Source organism: Eptatretus burgeri, chromosome 12 (assembly GCF_056783735.1).
Source record: "Eptatretus burgeri isolate ZD-2024b chromosome 12, Ebu_testis_v1, whole genome shotgun sequence".
Lineage (NCBI taxonomy): Eukaryota > Metazoa > Chordata > Myxini > Myxiniformes > Myxinidae > Eptatretus > Eptatretus burgeri.
This window is the reverse complement of record NC_140972.1, coordinates 51,193,285-51,214,096: the sequence shown is the minus strand read 5'-3', so window position 1 is coordinate 51,214,096 and position 20,812 is coordinate 51,193,285. Positions and strand designations below refer to the sequence as shown.

General features: G+C 44.6%; 1 protein-coding gene across 1 annotated transcript in view; it reads left to right on the top strand.

Moving 5' to 3' along the window:
- The first annotated feature begins 1,015 nt into the window (after positions 1–1,015).
- LOC147015602 (dual oxidase maturation factor 1-like) overlaps positions 1,016–20,812 on the top strand; it is a 38,635-nt gene continuing 18,838 nt past the window's right edge. Inside the window, exons 1-3 of the mRNA XM_085850507.1 lie at positions 1,016–1,108; positions 2,063–2,211; positions 14,492–14,549. Of these exons, the coding sequence (XP_085706633.1) occupies positions 2,065–2,211; positions 14,492–14,549 (205 nt within the window). The 5' untranslated portion in view covers positions 1,016–1,108; positions 2,063–2,064. The remainder of the gene's footprint in view (positions 1,109–2,062; positions 2,212–14,491; positions 14,550–20,812) is intronic.

The window sequence follows — 20,812 nt, the reverse complement described above, 5'->3', positions numbered from 1 at the left end:
CAGTTTTCTGTACGGAGCGTGCTAACGCTGTACGTTTGATGTCACCCTCAAACCACGATCTTATTTTAGCAATGTGTTCTAATTTCCAACCCTTTCTGTGAAATGCAAGCTCGATACCTGTGTGGCACGTAATAACCCCTTGCAGTCTTATAACATCATTGTGACGCACCGTCGCAATTACGTTACGCCAGGGACGTGGGTCATGACCCTTTTTGCAATACAAGTTTTAAAATATTCCCACTCGGGATAAAGTATAAATAATAGGACATTATGTTTGTATCGAACGCTGATTGTATTTTATCACGTTCAGGTAAGAACGGTGCCGGAGATTGTCTCAGTGAATGATTTAGTCCAAGATAAGTGGATCAGTCAAAGCGAATGGATCTCAGCAAAGAGGCCACCACATATTTGGAGAGTACAATGTATAAAGGGTCCTGTTTTCGCGTTGTTGTTTTAATGTTGGCGAACATTCACGCATCACTAGATTGACACTGATTGCAGGGACTCGGCAGGATGGAGCGATGGCAAAGTTTACTTAAAGTTGGATTTATCTTTGCCATTTAGTTTCTGTGTTGTTATCAAATCCTAAGTAATGAATTTTAATGCAATAAATCTCTAAATGATCGTTCAGATGTTCCTTAGAATGTAAACATGTCTGGTTGGAAAAAATATTTTTTTACATGAGAAATCATAAACATGACCGTCAACCAAACATATTCGGAATATACAATTATGGGTTAAAAACAAAAGTTAAAATGCCATGAAGAACCCCATTTTTTATGATGCTACATCGTCATTTCAGACTGTAATAGCATAAACCTTTTGGATAAAGATCCACGTACCTTGCCATCCCGAGGATCCTGACAGTAAGCTTGTCTGATGTAATCGACTATGTATAGGCTGTGGATGTGGAGCTTCAAACACCGAGCATTTTCATCAAGGAAGTCCCATATGCAAATGTGACACTAAACAGCTTTGATTGATAGATTACAGGCCGGATGTGAAGTGTATAAAAATCATGGTTAATGCAGTCTGATGAAATCATTTACTCTGAGGGACTGAGATTACATTGCTTGTGTTGTGACTGTGTGTTCCACTGGACGAGCTGGTGAGTTTCATGATAGACCAGTGCAGGGGTTTGACCCTTGATCGTTATAGACCTTTCTGTAAATTACAACCTTCCATAGCAAGTTTTAATCACTGCTTATACAAATGAGGTTTCTCATCACACTGTGTTGTGTAGCTATTTCAAAGCACGTCATTGACATTTCAATCCGTCTTTAAGTGACAAGGTTCGAGATATTATAAATTGTGAGATTAAGAATGCTGATAGAAAAGTGAACAAGTGATTTACTCTCGTGGTTTAAATATCATTGTACATTGATATATTTAAAAATACATGAAGTTCGTGCCGTTATTCTTACAATGTATTTAATACAACAAAGTATAAAGTGAACTGAACATAAACACTAATTTGATACGCTTCATGCTAATATCAAGCATGTGTGGAGTCCAATTTGCAGATCGACAAAAGTTTATGCGAATGAAAACGAAAAAGGACAATTAATTTTTTTCTTTCGATGATTCGATATTTGTCTTGATCAACTTTACTTCTTCAGCAGCTTTGAATGCATACATAACACGAGTGAGCAAGAGATGAGATTTTAAATTTGTAGTTATTTGGATACGCTCAACATTCTTGACTGGTTATTTGCTGACAAAGAAACACCATCAGCAAAGAATAAGGAAAATGTCATATTATAGAGGGTGTAGCAATGGCCTCAACGTGAGGTTAAACCTAAAAGATAGTGTTACATATATAGATTGTAATCTTCAGGAAGTCAAACTAGTCTCGAGAACTGCCACGTCCACGTTGGATTGCTGCCTCATCAATGTCCCATTTGTATGGACTTTTTAAAGACACATACTAATATAGAGTACTAACAATAATATAGAGTACAATAAAATAGAGTATAAGTAATATAGAGTACTACATACTAACAGCTTGGCAGACATATCTGCTCTTTTGCTTGATCTCTCAAAGAAACTTTCTACACACCAGGAATGGGGATCAGATACAGCTTCCCACCTTTCTACGCTGAGCGTCGGACACCTGTATTGGTGTCCTTCGACGATGTTATCACCATAAGCGTGTTCTGCGTGGTCGGCCTGGCTTTTCTGCTCATCCTACCTGGAATCCGTGGACGCTCAGTGAGGACACCTATCTTCTCTCATATCTACATCTCTACATCCATACCGAGTGATCAGAATGTTGGCACACAGTCAAAAAAATATTATTCTTTGAACAGAATTACATTTTTAAAGAGATATTTTATTGTTGTTCAGTAAAAAAAATTCCCAGCTGGCACAGCTCCATTGGACTTTGGGTTGGGGTTGGGTTGGCATTGTGGCGATTGGCCATATGCACATTGCAAACATTGCAAGACACAGCTGGCCTTGTGTATATAGCCAATGTCTGATCAATGTTGCATGTTATTCTACTAACGATGGACCAAAGTTTAGCTGATGCTCAAACAATTTGCTCCAACAAGAATGGCCTGCACTGTTGGGCCAATGTTGGTTGATCACACTGTGCCAGCTGCAATTGTTCCTCCTCTGAAGCAGCACCGCTTGTTAATATCTGTTCAGGTTTTACTTTCGTTTCACCACGACTTTTTACATGAGATTGAATGATACAAAAAATGGAAAAGAAAGAGTCACACCTTTTTCTTACCAATGCGTAAACCGTGTTTTTTTTGGAGAAGGCAATTGGAATTGTCAATTGTTCAAAATAAAAAAGGTGCAGTCAACAAATGTCACAAACACTGGTCCAACGTTAGTCCCATGGTGTTAAAGCTTTGGGACAATGGCAGTGCTGAAGGTTGCCCAACGTTAACTTAACGCCGGTGCATTAGATGTGAATGAAAAATTAATATACTTCGTTCGACTGTCCCAATATTGAATGAAAAAGGAAGCGCACACTTGATCTCAAGCAACGTTTTGTTTGTGGTCCATGAACTTGCCAGAGTCTGGCCTTGAAGCGAAAGGGTATGTTTTTCATGTTTGATCCAAAATTCTTCAAAATTAAAAATTCTTCAAAATTCAAAAAAAACAACAAAAAAAAACAACCCTTTCTCCCTCCAAACCCATGAGTACCGATCCTTCTCCTTCATCTTCTTCTTCCTCCTTCTGCCGGCACACCATCTTTCTTCTATTTTAGCCGACCCAGTCTCACCATTACCTTCATGATTTCTTCCTAAAACCTTCCATTCCCTAATCTTACCGAATCTTCATAAATCCATCAAATAATTTTTTTACCTTGTACCCTTTCAAACGAAACACCTGACACCACATGTCTCTCTCTCTCTCAACCCTCTTCCTGGTACTTTTCATTGATCCATCAGCTTCACTCTGCATTTACCGTTCCAAATTCACCACACACTTCCACAATTTTACTTCAACCTTCCCTTTTCGGAATCTTACACAATCCTTATTAAGAAAAATAAATAAATAAATAAATTTACTTTTAACAATACACCTCCCGTAACCAAGTGGTTCTGCCGTAACCACGTGATCTGTTTCTACCCTCCGCGTTTACCGATCCAAATTCACCATTCACCATTCACCTCACGATTTTTTTCTGAAACCTTTCTTTTACCGAATTTTATGCAATCTCGATCAACAAATAGTAATAATAAAATTAAAAACGGTCTCTGATAATACTTCATCTTCCTCTTTCACACGTGTGGTTCTCATTACTCCATAATTCACGACTCTTTTTCTATTTCAACAGATTGCTCTCAATTCGACCTTTCCTTCATACCTTGTCTAAAAAGTCCAACTGTAACAACGTTTCTTCTCTCCATTCTCTTAATTCGCCTAAATTGAATCCCTCAAGAAATGTCGTAAATTGTATTTCTGAAGGAAAAAAAAAAAAAAGAGTTTGCTCTGAATGTTCGCTTTCCATCAATCATCCTTTTTTTTTTCCAACTTCAGTGCCAATTCACCCCTCTCACCCTCCCTCTCCATGCAACCATCACACTCCCCTCCTCCAAGATTCCTTCTCACTTTTCTCAAAAAATTTCCCCTCACCTTTCTCTCTCAACTCTCACCACTCACCCCCCTCACTCATCCTTCTCAAAGTTGTCCCCCCTCTCATCTACAAAGCTGCCTCCTTGCCAAAGCTCTCTCTCCTCCATCTCATCACTCCACCTCCTCAAGTCCTCAACTGCCTTGTCCCTCACTTATTACTCCCCACTGTACCTCAACCTAGCACCACAGGGCCTTTTCTCCTCCTCATCCAGCCCCCTCCGTTAGCTCTTCTACAATCCTCCACACCCTTTCAACAACTCTCTGTACCTCTCTCCTCCGCCCTTTTTCTACCCTCCCCTGCCCTCCCCTGCACCCAAAGCCTCCTCTCCTCCCTCTTCATTAACAGTGTGGACCTCAAATATCCAGGGCCTTTGCTCAAACCTGACAGATCTTTCCATACAGGTTGAAACTGACAAACCAGACATAATCTGCATAACAGAAACTTTCCTCCCTCAAGAAGTCTCTGAAACTCCCTGGTTTCTCCCTCCTCCAGTGTGACAGACCTGAACCTCATCCTGGTGGAGGAGTTGCTCTCTTCATCAAAGATTCTTTTCCTCACTCCCTATGCACTGCCCTCACTCCCTCACACGCCCAGCAATACCTCTGGCTATGGCTTCCCCTCCACTTCCACGTCATGTTTATATGTATGCTGTATCGTCCGCAAAACAATGATGACTCCATTTACACCTCACTATCCAAAAACATGTACCAACTTCTATCCTCTCATCCGAGCTCTCTCTTTCTCATATGCTGTGACTTCAATTGCGCCCGCTGGCGTGCGAGCGGCCACGTAACTCGAATCACGGCACGTCGCCCACCGGACGGACAATTCCGTCGGGACCCTCTCGGACTAACGCCGGGAACTAGTCATGGGTGGGCCTTTCGGCCTCACCACGATCCTGCCAATCGGCCCCCTGCGTGGGATAGGGTTGTTCGCCAAATTCGACCTACCTAAGTACCCACACGGAGGGTAGACTGGGCGATCGCACCTCGCCGCAGGTCGACTCCGGACACGGGCCACTTTAAGCGACCCGTTCCGTACTATCGGGATAACCGAGCGGTGTTATCGTCAACCTCGACGGTTCCAATTAATTATCGGGCGTATTTAGCCCACGACCAACCCTTTACGTGAAGTAAGATGGAGATTCAATCAAAGAAAAGACGAAACGAAACGGGAAAAACAGTTCAACAGAAGGCACATTTATTCCGCGGCAAACGGAAAGCACACATATACAATTACAACAATTATGCACCAAAAGCAAATGTAAAAGACACACAACAATTATGCACCAAAAGCAATTGCAACAAAAGAAACACAATGCAGATGTACTACTGACTACGCGAGCACACGGCAACACTTACACAGTTTTACTTTACAGACGGCGCCGCCAACACATATACTCAAAAGCAAAAGAAAAGGGGCCACCCTCTACGACAAGGGGGCAGACGGGCCTGGGGCCGAGACCGCGTGGAGCCTACCCGTCTTGTGATGAGCCGCAAAATGGCGGCGGTGCCCCGACTCCGCGCTCCTCCGCGGGTTTCGTTGGCACTGCTTGGAATGGGGTGGGAACGGGGCCCCCGTTTCGCACTATCTCAGCGCGGGGGGAAAAAAAGGGGGGGTTGTTGATGCTCTGGGGAAAGAGGATAGCTGGCCTGCTTGGGTCCCGCGACGAGCGACTCCACTGCGACCTCGACCACGTTCCCGGCTTCCCCTCTCTGCAGCTCCCCGACAGACTCCGAACCCCGACAGACCGACTCTCCTCCAGACTCCGAACCCCAGCAGACCGACTCTCCTCCAGACCCGTCTTGACTGCTGCTGCCACACTTCGCCGTCGCCACACCTCTCCAACTCGCCCGAGCCCGAAACAGAAACTGACTGAATTCACCCCGCGCTCAGCGCTTCATAGTGCGGCAAGAGAACCCATATGCAAATTTCCGGATCAGGATGAGCTCGGGGGCGGAGCCACGCTCGCCCATTGGACGGAGGAAAAGTGGGCGTGAACCTCCCCTGATCCTCGAATTTGCATATATCGATTCAACTCCGACGCGCCTGGAGGCGGGGCCAAATCGCCCCGCGCTCACTGATAGGACGGAACAGAAGTGGGCGTGTATCATTCCTGATCCGACTTTTCCTCGGAAAGGCCGCTTTTTGCACCCGCGGCTCAGCGTGCGTCCCGCACGAGGCCAGGCCAGCCTGACGCTCGGCGTTCACAAGTGGCGCGCGAACGGCCGCAGAAGGAGAGGCGAAGGTGGTGGAGCACCTAAAGTCGCGGTGATGGCCATGGCGACGCTTGGAATGGCGGTGATGCGATGTTTACGGGAGCGAGCCGTGACGGTAAAGGTCGTGGCTGTTGGCGTTGTTGTTGTTGTTGTTGTTGTGAAGCGGCGTTGCGGTTGGTGGTTGTTGTGTGATGGCGGTTGAGACGTGGTTGGTTCAAAATAAAGATAGAACAGAAAAACGGCTATCTTAAAGGGTCGCAGCCCGTACAAATCACATTTATTCCCTCTAAACAATGGGTTTTGGGCTAACTACACATGTACTTACAGAGATATCTCACCTACAGGACCTGAAAGGTGGTTTGCGAATTTCTTCAACCACAACAATATGTATGCTGTATCGTCCGCAAAACAATGATGACTCCATTTACACCTCACTAACCAAAAACATGTACCAACTTCTATCCTCTCATCCGAACTCTCTCTTTCTCATATGCTGTGACTTCAATTGTCATCATGCCACTTGGCTGGGTGTGGGTACCTCTCTCACCTGCCATGGCACTTCAACAAAAGACTTCCGTGACTCATTGGGACTGACTCAATCAGTCAACTTCACGACCCGGATCTCAACCAATGGTACTCCATCTCTTCTGTATCTGATTTTGATAAATTTCCCTGAAAATATCTGCTGTTCTTCCTCCGCTCCAATCTGTTCTGACCACGTTCTTGGCAAAGTGGACATCTCTCTGGCTGTTATTAGAGAACCACTTCAGCACCGTTGAGTCTGGCATTTCACTCAGGCTGACTGGCAGGGTCTCCAAGCAGCCATCAAACTTCCAGACTGGTCTCCCATCGCTACTTCCTCCAACATCAACTCGTCCTGGGAATTCTTTCAAAGAAACTTTTTTTTTTTCTCTCTCTGTCTCTCTCTCTCTCTCTCTCTCTCTCTGTCTCTGTCTCTCTCTCTCTCTCTGTCTCTCTCTCTCTCTCTCTCTGTCTTTCTCTCTCTGTGTCTCTCTCTCTCTCTGTCTCTCTCTCTGTCTCTCTCTCTGTCTCTCTCTCTCTCTCTGTGTCTCTCTCTCTCTCTCTCTCTCTCTCTCTCTCTCTCTGTCTCTGTCTCTGTCTCTGTCTCTGTCTCTGACACACACACACAGACACACACACACACACACACACACACACACACACACATACACATACACATACACATACACATACACATACACATACACACACAGATTTATCCCCTCTCTTCTTCAGTTGTCCTACCCTTCCTCCTGCCCCTTGGTTCCCTGAAGCTTGTGGCGAAGCAGTTGTCCTGAAACAACTTGCCTTTGCCTCATGGATAGCAAACCCAACTGAGGGTAATCTCAGTTCCTTCCATAAAGCTCGGAACAAGTGTGTGTCTACCCTCAGGAGAGCCAGAAAACAACATCTTTCTCACCTCAAGTCTGAACTCTGAAACCTCTCTCCCTCTTCCAAATCCTGGTGGCATCTAATGAAGTCTCTTTCTGGTGTGTGTTCCCCCTCCATCCCCTCCCTTACCTCAAATGGCCACACTGCTGATACCGCACGTGAAAAGGCTGAATGCCTAAACTAGGTGTTTGCATCTAAATCTTGCATCCGAAACCCATCGCTTTCTGCACCCACCTTCCCAGTCACACCCACCTATCCCTGGACTCTCTGTCCTTTTCTTTTGACAAAGTGGAGAGCTTACTGTCAAACCTCGACTCAGATTCTGCAACCAGTCCAGACGGCATCAGCTCACGTGTCCTAAGTACAGCTCCTCTGTTCTTGTTCACCCTCTCTCTGTTCTATTCCCCCTCTCATTTGCTCAAGGTCATCTGCCATCTGCTTGGAAATCAGCAAACATTACTGTCCTGCATAAAAGGTACAAAAACAGATCCCGGCAACTACAGACCAATCAGCCTTCTCCCAATCATCAGCAAGGTTATGGAATCCATCATCGTTTCAGACATTAAATCTTTCATCTTCTCCAATGGCTTGATTTCCGATCATCAATTTGGATTCATACCAGGTCACTCTACCCTGGATATGCTGCTTCTGCTCTCCCATCAATGGATGGAGGTCCTCAATGCCAGACATGAAATCAGAGCTCTATCCCAAGACATATCGCGTGCTTTTGATACGGTCTGGCACACTACCCTGCTCACCAAACTCTCTTCCTGTGGTATCCAAGGCCATCTCCACTCATGGCTCGCAGACTTCCTCTCCTGTCGCAGCCAACGTTTGACCGTAAATGGAGTTCTCTCATCCCCTCTTCCTGTCCAGGCTGGAGTTCCTCAAGGCAGCGTTCTGGCCCCTGTTCTTTTTCTGGTTTTCATCAATGATCTCTCCGACTCTCTGGAAAATCCTCTTTATCTCTTTGATAATGACTCCACCCTGTGCCGTACCATCTGTCACCCCCAAGACCAGCAAGCCACAGCATCTTCGCCCTTTGCAGATCTGGATAAAACCACAAACTGGTCCATCATGTAGAACATATCTTTCAATCCTGATAAATCTCACACTCTCACTATGTCTCTCCGAAAGGACCGTTTAGAACCCCCCCCCCCCATCTACTTTCTCAACAATCCTCTGGAAGAAGTCCTTTCATTTAAGCTTCTGGATCCCACTATCTGCTATGATCTTTCCTGGGAAAGCCAAATTTCCAACCTGGCCACCAAAGCCAGTCGCCGAGTGGGAATCCTCTGTCGTGCAAAGTCCTTCCTCAGCCCACCTGAACTCCTGATCACATACAAAGCTTTCATCTGCAGCCTGATGGAGTACAGCTCTCCCTTCTGGGCTGGTGTTCCTGCCTCTCACTTTTCTCGGCTTCACACCTTGGAAACTAAGCCATTTAGGCTCATTGGTATCTCCCGCAATGAGGCTGAGTCTTTGGGCCTCTCACTCTCTCACCGCAGGCAGGTCAGTGGTCTTTCTGTCTTCTACCATCTCCTGTCCAGTCTTGCCCCCCATGCTCTGTCTGTGATACTGTTATAGATTCGGCGGTGGGGGGATTCACACCCCACTCCAGACACCAAATGTTGAAGATTCTGCGTCACTTAACAGCACCGCCGTCTCAGGGGTTATAACGCCAGCTAGTTCGGCACAGGTCTCGGGTCACGTGCTAAGATCACGATACCAAAGTACACCTGGGCCTTACCAGTTGGGGATATAGACCCAGACTACAGACTGGGTTTGTCAGAGACCTAGCGAAGTCTGCCAGTCCGTAACCATTTTGGTTTTAAATACAAATCGAGCGGATTGTTCCTCAGCGCGGCACGAATAAATTCAAGGCGGCAACTTTCATATGAATCAGCAAATTTTATTGGGGACACATCAGAGAAACACGACACAAGCAAACCATTCACAAACGTTATCATTCATCTATAACCCGCTCCTAACTAGGGAGCTACGGATATGGGTTTCGAAGGGAGCCCTAGTGAAATAAACCTTAGGCATGGCCAACATGCAGACAAGACACGGAGTACTTGGTGATGCTTCATGGACGAGAGGAAAAGTGTTGAAGGCATGAATGCGGCTTGTGAGAAGCCGATGGTGTCGGATTCGAGCGCCCAAGCTCGAGCATGCAGTGTGGCAAGATGGCGGCGACGGCCTCCTTTTTGTCGGCATCGCTCATGCACGCAGCCTCGGCGCATCCAGCCCCTCGAAGGTCGACCGCACAAGAGAGAAAGATCTATGGTGTGTTCCAGCTGGTTTCTCACAAGGTCCAGTATGCGAATCCAGGCCTGGCCCGTACACCAGACTACGCCAAATCTGGGTGTTGGTCTCTGCAGGTGGATCGATGGGATGGAAAGACGCGACGCGTCGAGCCGTGCAGGGAGTCAGGACAGTCAGAGGCTCCGTGACTGGACTCAGGATGAACCTGTGGAGCTCCTGCAGGCTGGATCCATGGCTGAGGAGGAACAGCCGACCACACCACTCCTCATCACGCAGATCGCCGACTCACCAAGCAGTTCCTCCCTTGCCTTTCGGAGCGGGCTTTTTCCGGACCCCTCCGGGGACCCGTGATTGGTCCATCGTTCGAGATTGCAGCAGCTCTCTGCCAATGGGCTGCCGGCACGTCTTGTTGACTGTGAGGATGCATGGTGGGGGCTGGTTAAGAGGGGGCCAGGAAGAAGAAGACGCCTCTCAGTACACCACCACTGTATGAACAATGGACAGCCTATGACACCTCCCGACACACGTGTAACATCCGATTACCAAACAACCTGGCTAAACATGCATTTAAGGGGGTATCTGGGCTAATCCTATATTTAATAACCCACTAAGGGCCCATTTCCGCAACACTACGCCCCCCCCGCCATATTTCTGCAGGGCGCTCAAGGTCCGCCAACAACTCCCTTCTGGTAAAACTACCAAAATCATGAATCGCTGCTCACCTTCGCTCTTTCATTCCTCTTTTTTCTTGCCTTTGAAATAAACCCACACTATCTTCAATCCCATTCTTCTCTCCAGGCCTTCAAAACAGCTGTTCATCACCACCTCTTATCTTTTCCCATCCAAAACCTCGATCTTTTCTACCCCCATTAATCCACCCCAAACTCACCTCCTTCAAATTCCCTGCTTTCCTTCCTGAAAGTCCCTGTAATGTCCATCTCTTATACCCCATGTTCCCCACCCATCCCTCTCCCTTCCACAGAGCTTCTCGTGTCTCTGTTCCCCACTGTTTTGTCCTTCCCTCTCTGCCCCTCGTCTCAATCCCCCCCCCCACTGCTGTGCGTTGTGTGTTTGCTCTCATACGAGCCTCGTCAATGTATACAAAGAAAAAAAATCGTGTAGTCAGACTAAGTACAAATTATTGGATGGCTGTGCCTGTTTTTAAATATTTCCATAATCCTCCATCACACACAAACACACCGCCGCCCAAAAGGTGTAGTTTGCATGAGTTACATTAACACCAGTATGGTACGTCACTGTTTCTGCCATAATTGCTTTATCAAGAGGACAAAATGTTCAATATGTAATTTTTGTTTTTAAAAAAAGAAAATAATATATACTCACGACTTGATGTCAAAGGACACCACACCTACAAGAATGCTAAAAACGTCATTTAACAATTATTTGCAGGGATAAAAGGAAACAATGCAAGAAATAAAATGAGAAGGAAGTTAGAAAACAAATGAAAGAAGAAGAAAAAAAAATAGCACAAGCACAGGAGGAGAAGGTTGTTTGCATAAATTCCACACATTTGACTGTATAATGATTAAATGAATCAGTCAAAAAGAAAAACGCTGGCAAGGGGAGGTGCACATATTCCTGAGCTGGAGTAAGAATTGTAAAAACACGAGATGGGGTGGAGGGGATCGTGGTGGGGGAGTGAGGGAGGGGGGTGGTTGGGTCTTGCCCTCCAAGAAGATAATTTTTAGTCCTGTATATATTTCATTTCCTGCTAGGCTTTCGGTGCATTCCTCATGTCTGTGTTAACAAGCCTTTTTGATAAGTTGTGGTATTGACATGCCAGGACGAAACTAATTTTATATAACCAGAACACTTGAAGTACAGAAACATCAATCAAAGCAAAGAAACACCTATTCTTCTCCGAAAAAAATGAACTGAGAAGGTTTCTCAAGACAGGGATGAAAATACATTTTTATTCATGAGAGAGGATTACAAGATTCCCCAATGTTGTGATCATGCAAAATAATGACGGGGTGGGTCTGCCCCATCCACAAAGTAACGATGGGGTGGGTCTGCCCCATCCACCTCCCCGATGACAAACCTTGTTTGGATGTTGGAGTGTGCTTGTTGGATGTTAAGAATGATTGCTGGAAACCTTCAGACCTTATTGGCAAATTGAAAATATTTTCAAATCCAAGATGAAAATCGTTTTGAAATAAAGTAGATATCACAGGCTAATGTTTGCTTTGTGACACCAAAGAACATATGCAGGGAAACAAGTAAAACTCGAGCAGGATATCTCATTTGAGATGGTACAAGAGGAAGACAACACCTTTTGTTCCATACTTCGAGCATGACGTACTTGTGGTAAATCAAATGTCTTCAGAAACTTCTAATTTTTTTTAAAGGAAAGAGTTTCGTGAGTGCACTCAACCTTCAGATTATTGAACGTAAAATAATCTTTGAGACCCAGATCCACATTGCACTGCCATCCAAACACCATGGAACCATTCCATTTTGGCGAGGAAGCACCAGAATAGCCCTGAGACGCCTAGAGGCTATATCTGCAGCTTGCTTTTTGAATTATGAGGGAAGTGAAGCCATTTTACGATGCTGGTCACTGACTGCAGAACACAACCAAGGTGGCTTTAAGTTAGAACTCCAGTTATCACTCAAATCCAGAAATTTATCATTGGCCTGTGCTGGCTCAGAAGGGAGTCGGCGAAGGCCATGAAATTAGATATTATCATTTTGTCCACGCTTATGAAGTATACATTCTCCCTTCCAGTTTTAAGTGCAATAAACTTTGATTATCTAGATTTCTAGCCTGGTGTTGGCTTAATGGTTAAAGTGGCTGGTTTAAGATCTTAGGGTTTTGAGTTGCAGCCCCCATCATGCTGTTAAAACAACATGAGATGGGTTGATTCAGCCTGTCATCCTTCCGAGGTCGGCAAAATGAGTACCAGCTTACGAGTGCAATAAGCGCCTTGATGTTAGCAAAGTGTGGTAAGTAACAATTGTTATTCCTAAGTTAGTCATAAAATTGAGAAATCCATGAAATTTTAAAAAAGAAAAAATAAAGAAGAAAAGTATGAATGATGGGAGAAGAGGGAAAGGGAAATGGGAAATATATTTCAGCAGATTGGTGGAAGGGGAAAGAAGGGAATGGTCAACTCGTTTATAGAACACCACACAGGTGGGAAAGGGAAGGAGCAGATCTGAACTTCCACCATACTTGCATAAGCAATAATACGAGTTTGAGGGCAGTTCACGGTTACTTTGACAATTTATTGGAGACAATGTGTACTCCAATTGACGTGACCAGCGTACTTCATCTGCTGCAGGTTGAAAGCCTATTCAGATCTATTCTATTCTATTCAACGCAATTAGATGCCATTGAACTTGAGTACATTTTTCAATTTGATCTCTCAATCTGATTTTTGACATACTTCTCTTTCTTACAAGCCCTTCTCTGGGTTCCCAGTTTGAAATGATTGTGGTTCACCAGTAACCCGTTTGTTTTGCTGTGTCAGGCTAACTTCTTTTAAATAAAAAAATATCCAAATAATAGATAACAATAATAATAATTGGACAAATTTTTCTACTTCTCTTTGAGGCCATAACCTGATTCTGTTTGAAGTCATGGATTTTACAATCAGCCCAATAAATGGATAATTTCGGGATTTGTATGAACTCGTGAAAATCCATGAACATTGCACACATTTGGAGGTTTGTCCATGGAAGTGCCTTGTCGAGATATCGGGCTGATTCTGATTTCACATGCACTTATTGCAACACATGTTAGTGCCCCCAAAACATGACAAAACTGTCTTTCCCACTGACATGCCACCAATATCCTTACAGTTTTTAAACAGTTTACACCAAGGGGCCTTCAAAGTCATTCAGTTTGGGATAATATATGGAAGCCATTCAAATTGGAACATTGTTTTCAACTTGTGCAACTAATCGACTTCACACATAACCTGCAAATCTTCTTTTAAATTTTGTTGTTTATTTTTTCAAATGTCATTTGTTACAAAGCAGCAAACCTTCACGTTTGGATTTTATAATTGTGACAAGTGATCAACTGCAAGGATGTGTTAAATCATTATTTTACATTTTTAGCTTTGTTATGCCCTTTCTGTAGTGATGCAAAAGTTTCACAAAAAAACAAACAAACTTGTACTTCTGACCAACCTTCCAACAATACAACAATTAACTTCATGCCTGCAGCACAACTCGTTTGGACATGAATCGTGAATGTTTCAGGCCATGTTTTCACTATGAATACAAACCATTTATCGTACATGTGAGCGATTTAACAAGTTAGTTGTTATCCTCAATAGTAATTATTTGATTGCATATTTGCTAAACCTGTGTGTGAGGACATCCAACAGGCTTGGCAGGGGTGTTGCTTCAGGCCAGGAAGCCAAACTGAGTTCACGAAACGATATAATATTGACATGGTGATGGAATGAACTAACTTTATACATACACCTGTTCATGTTTTGTTTTTAATCCCCTCTTGACTTTGCAGAGACTGTACTGGCTCATCAGGATTACGCTGAGCCTTTTCATCGGTCTTGTTATAATCGGTAAGTGCCATAAGAACTTGTGTTTATGATTAATAACCAGGGAATTTGTTCCTACCGTGTACAAAGCAAAGCACCATGACAGATGAGATGGCTGTCCCATCCGCACTTCCTTGTGGATATTATAAAAATTTAATGGTATATCATGTAAAATGATTTCGGCCAATAGAGCTGTGCTTATATCCTCCCGACAACTATCAGGTTTATAACGAGACTAGCTTTGTCTGACGTTGTACTACTTTATGAATCTCTCCAATGACATCTGAGCAATCGAACAAAGCACATGATCACAGGTATTTAAACATTTTGACCCCAAAACAAACGCCATTCTTCAGTGTACTACAAATTATGCATTATTTGCCTTTTTGTTTTTTTTCAAGAAAACTTCCTGAAGGTTTTTGCAGGTGGTACTGTGTGTAGTACACCTTCAGGCTTCCTCAATAATCATTTCTTTAACTTTTATTGTGAGTGAAGTAGCTTTCATGTAAAATTAAATTTAAACATGCATTTCAATAAAATTGACATTATCAAAGCTTTTAGACTTGCACTCCTCAGGATAAAACCACAAAGATGGGATTACCTGATTGGGGGAACCACAAAGCATCATGAATGAGTAGGCGGAAATGAACCATCATGAATAATGAACTGGTGGAAACTTAATGCTAATTATCTGACGGCAAGTTGCAAGGGGGGGGGTGGTGGTGGTTGTGGTGGTGGTGGTGGTTTTCATGATGACTCAAAGTTGACTGTGATGGAGTTGCCACACAGTCAAGCCATCAAAGTCAGAATAGATATAAAGTTCGGACAAATTATTTTTGTCTCCAAAGAATAGGGTTGGTTGACCTGATGAATGTGGCCTCCATTGCACGGAGGTGAGCGAAACTGCGTCCTCTAATCAGGATTTTAAACCATCCGATACGATATTTCTCTGCACACTGAGGATTATTCAGTAAATGGTGACCAATTGCGGAGGCACAGGGAATAGTTGTCGTACGATGTACATTATCACAAGCCCGAGTTGATTGTCTCTGTTCGGATGACTGACCCTGTCTGATCCCCAAAGGGACGTGTTGTTCAATGCGATCCTTCAATCTTAAAGATGTGCGCCCCACATACCCACCATAACACTGGCACTGAAATTCATAAATAATCTTACTTGTATGATAGGTGGGCAGAACTTCTTTTTGGACTGACGGAAGCAACTGGCGGGTAGTTAAAATCACTCGTGGTTGAACCGCATAGTAAGAATGGAACACTGTCTGTTTGATCTGGTTTTCAAACCGTTAAGACTCTTTGCCTTTCCAAGATAGACGTATGTATACCAGACATTTACCAGGTCCGATTATAGGATTATTTGGTGGGTTCAGGAATTTGTGTATATATCTATTGATGATCTGTTCAGGATACTCATAATCAAGAAGCATAGTCTTGACGGTATCATTTTCAGCATGGGGTTTATCTGTGGGGCAGATCTTTCTTGCTCTATTGACCAAGACACCAATCAATCCAATCTTGTATCTTGAGGAACTATAAGAGTCCCACCTGGTACACTATCCGGTTAAAAAAGACTTACGGTAGATTTTGGTTTTATCAGCATCGGCCGATTTCTCAATGAAGACATTCAAGAAGGGAAGTACGCCGGAGTGTTCCATCTCTGAGGTGAACCCTCGCGATGGATGGAGAGAGTTCAGGTATGCTAAGAAGACTTTACATGCTGAGGTTGACTCAAAGACAGCGAAGATGTCATCCACGTACCAATAATAGACGGAAGGGGGTTGAACTCCAGGATGTGGATCTGCAAAAGCACGTTTTTCACAGTATCCTTTTCTTTTTCACAAAGATGTTTGCCAAGACGGGACCAACAGGGGGTCCCATCGCTACACCATCGATCTGAGTGTACATCGAATCATTAAAACTGAACTCGACAAGAACGGGTTGCCATATTCATTCATTCAAAGACAGACAGACTCAGAGATCGGTGGAGGTGTCAAGTCAGTATGATACAGAAGTTGCGTGCAGATTTCAATCATTTATCACAGTCTATTCCTGACAGCAGGAAGGAATCCACAATTACATGTTCTGAGATACTGCCCAGTGCTGGCTGCAATAGTTCACATAACCATCTGACAAGTTCATGCTGTGCAGAGTTAATGAATATTTCTCTCCAGTCTTCTTGCTGAGGAATATGGAAGAGGCACACTTAAAATGTGTGAGGATAATAACAAAAAATGGAGTGGCACGGAAGGAGGGGAGGACACAGATCACTGTCTCTGACCATGCAGGCTCCATTCGCTAAAAAGCCTGAAATATCTTTCTGGTGGGTGTGGCTGGCTGACTTCCTTCTTCGCTCCTGGTTTTCATGAGATGTGCATCACAACACATGACATCAATATGTTGACATCATGGAGTAAAAGCAGCTTATGAAAAATTCCAAGCCTGAAAAAAAAGGTGGAAAAAAAAGCAAACAGCCAAACATTTGAATTATTGTGTGAACACACATTTTACTGAACCTTGCTGCAAATAAAGTAGGAAACATTTTTACATTCATAATCACATAGCATCAACTTGGTCTGTAACAGGGACGACTTCATTTTGAATGCACATTGAAATATTTGCAGATAAAACAGGGCATTGAGCAATGTAAAGCTTCACTGGGAACATGATACATGTATTGAAGTAGATATGATAATAAATGATCTACATTGAAACAGATCTATATTATTATACTACTACTACTACTACTACTACCACTACTACTACTACTACTACTACCACTACTCCCACAACCACACACACCAAGAATAAAAGGGAAAGAATGCTTCAAAGGATGGAGGATATTATATATCGTCGAGGGAAGGGTGTGAGGGAGGGGATGAAGTTATTACCTCTTCCACCGAAGGTTATGTTTTCATCTGTCTATCTGTCAAGATAGCAACAGAGGTACAGACAAGGCAGCAGCATCCAAGGCCCCCAAAAGGATTTTTTTTGCATACATTGTCAAGGCTCGTATGAGAGCTATCACACAATGCACAACAAGGGGGGGGGGAGGCATGAGACAGGAGGGACAGGAGAGGGAAGGACAAAACAGTGGGTAACAGAGACATTCGGAGATCTGTGGAAGGGAGAGGGATGGGGCGGGGAACACGGGGTATACAAGATGGACATTACAGGGACTTTCAGGAAGGAAAGCAGGGAATTTGAAGGAGGTGGATTTGGGGTGGATTAATGGCGGTAGAAAAGATCGAGGTTTTGGATGGGGGAAAGTAAGAGGTGGTGGTGAACAGCTGTTTTCAAGGTCTGGATGGAAGAATTGAATTGAAGAGTTTATTCCAAAGGGAGGAAAAAGAGGAATGAAAGAGTGAAGGTGAGCCGTGATTCGTGATTTTGGTAGTTTAGGGGGGGGTCTGAACGGTCCTTTTGGAGAGGCATAGTGAGAGTGTGAGATTTGTCAGGATTGAAAGACATGTTCCACGTGTTGGACCAGTTTGTGATTTTATCCAGATCTGCACTGAGCGAAGAAGCTGCGGCTTGTTGGTCTGAGGGATGACAGATGGTATGACAGAGGGTGGAGTCATCAGCAGAGAGATAAAGAGGATTTTCCAGAGAGTCGGAGAAATCATTGATAAAAACCAGAAAAAGAACAGGGCCCAGATCGCCACCTTGAGGAACTCCAGCCTGGACAGGAAGAGGGGGTAAGAGAACTCCATTAAGAGCCACATGTTGTCTGCAACAGGAGAGGAAGTCTGTGAGCCATGAGTGGGGATGTCCTTGGACACCATTGGAAGAGAGTTTGGTGAGCAGGGCAGGATGCCAGACCATGTCAAAAGTACGCGATATGTCCAGGGATATGGCTCTGATTTTATGTCTGGCATTGACAACCTCCATCCATTGTTGGGCGAACAGAAGCAGCATATTCAGGGTAGAGTGACCTGGTCTGAAACCAAATTCATGAACAGAAATCAAGCCATTGGAAAAGAGGAAGGATTTAATGTCTGAAGCGATGATGGATTCCATAAACTTGCTGATGATTGGGAGAAGGTTGATTGGTTTTTGAGGATTTGGAGGAGGGAGAGAGGTTTGAAAGTTCAGACTTGAGATGAGAAAGATGTTGTTTTCTGGCTCTCCTGTGGGTAGACACACTTGTGCAAAGCTTTATGGAAGGAACTGAGATTACCCTCAGTTCGCTTTGCTTTCCATGAGGCAAAGGCAAGTTGTTTCAGGACAACTGCCTCGCCACAAGCTTCATTGAACCAAGGGTGGGAGGAAGGGTAGGACAACTGAAGACGAGAGGGGATAAATCTGTGCATGAGGGAGAGCAAGTTTCTTTGAAAGAATTCCCATGACGAGCTGATGTTGGAGAAAGTAGCGATGGGAGACTAGTCTGGAACTTTGATGGCTGCTTGGAGACCCTGCCAATCAGCCTGAATGAAATGCCAGACTCGACGGTGCTGAGGTGGTTCTCTAATAACAGCCAGAGATGTTTACTTTGACAAGGACGTGGTCAGAAGAACCAAATGCATTTTTTTTTCTTCTGATATTTTCAGGGAAATTTGTCAAAATCAGATCCAGAAGAGATGGAGTACCGTTGGTTGAGATCTGGGTCGGGCAGTTGACCGATTGAGTCAGTCCCAATGCATCTCAGAAGTCTTTTGCTGAAGTGTCATGGCAGGTGAGAGAGGTACCCATACCCAGCCAACTGGCAAGATGACAATTGAAGTCGCCACATATGAGGAAGAGAGAGAGTTCAGATGAGAGGATAGAAGTTGGTCCATGTTTTTGGATAGTGAAGTGTAAATGGAGTCATCACTGTTTGGTGGACGGTACAACATAAACATGAGGTGGGAATGGAGGGGAAGCCGTAGCCAAAGGTATTCCTGGGGGTGTGGGGGAGTGAGGGTAGTGCGTGGAGAGTGAGGAATATAATCTTTGATGAATAGATCAACTCCTCCACCAGGACGAGACTCAGGTCTGTCATACTGGAGGAGGGAGTAACCAGGGAGAGATACGAGGGAGTCAGAGACATATTGAGGGAGGAAAGTTTCTGTTCGGCAGATTATATCTGGTTTGTCAGTTGCAACCTGTATGGAAATATCTGTCAGGTTTGAGCGAAGGCCCCGGATATTTGAGGTCCACACTGTTCATGAAGAGGGAGGGGAGGAGGCTTTGGATGCAGGGGAGGGGAAGGGTAGGACAAGGGCGGAGGTAGAGAGGGGAGGTAGAGCGAGTTGTTGAAAGAGTGTGGGCAATTGCAGAGGGGTTCAGGGAGGGGGCCAGATGAGGAGGAGAAAAGGCTCTGTGGTTTTGGGTTGAGGTACAGTGGGGAGTAATAAGAGAGGGGGCAGAAGGCAGTTGAGGATTTAAGGAGGTGGAGTGATGAGATGGAGGAGAGAGGCCAGTGGAAGGAGGCAGCTTTGTGGATGAGAGGGGGTGGGGGAACTTTGAGAAGTGTGAGTGAGGGGTGAATGGTGGGAGAAGGGTGGGGGGGGAGAGTGGAGGGAGAACAGTGAGGGGGGAGTTTTTGAGAAAGGTGATGGGGAGGCTTGGAGAGGGAAGAGTGTGATGGTTGCTTTGAGAGGGAGGGTTGAGAGGGGTGAGTTGGCATTGAAGTTGGAAAAAAAGAATGGTTGATGGAAAGCGAACATTCATAGCAAACTGGGTTTTTATTTTTACTTCAGAAATGCAACTTACCACAATTCTTGAGGGATTCAATGAAGGCGAATTAAGAGAATGGAGAGAAGAAACGTTGTAACAGTTGGACTTTTAAGACAAGGTATGAAGGAAAGGTCGAATTGAGAGCAGTCTGTTGAAATCGAAAAAGAGTCGTGAATTATGATGGAGTAATGAGAACCACACGTGTGAAAGAGGAAGATGAAGCATTATAAGAGAGGATTTTTATAATTATTATTCGTATTATTATTATTATTATTATTTTTGATAGAGATTGCATCAGGTGAGGTTAGCCTGGTGTTGGCGTAGTGGTTAGGGTGGCGGCGTGGGATCCAAAAGGTCCTGAGTTCAAGCCCCGTTGGCCGCTTGAATTAATACACCAGGAGGTTGACTCAGCCTGTCATCCTTCCGAGGTCGGCGAAGTGAGTACCAGTGTGCTGGGCCCGGTGTATGCCCCGGTTAGAATAGGTGTACCATATCCCTGTGTCGTAAGAGGCGACCAGGGTTGCGTCATGAAGGGCATCCGGCGTAAAAACTGAGCCAAATCAGTATGCGGATCATACAGATGATCCGCTGTGGCGACCCCTAACGGGAGCAGC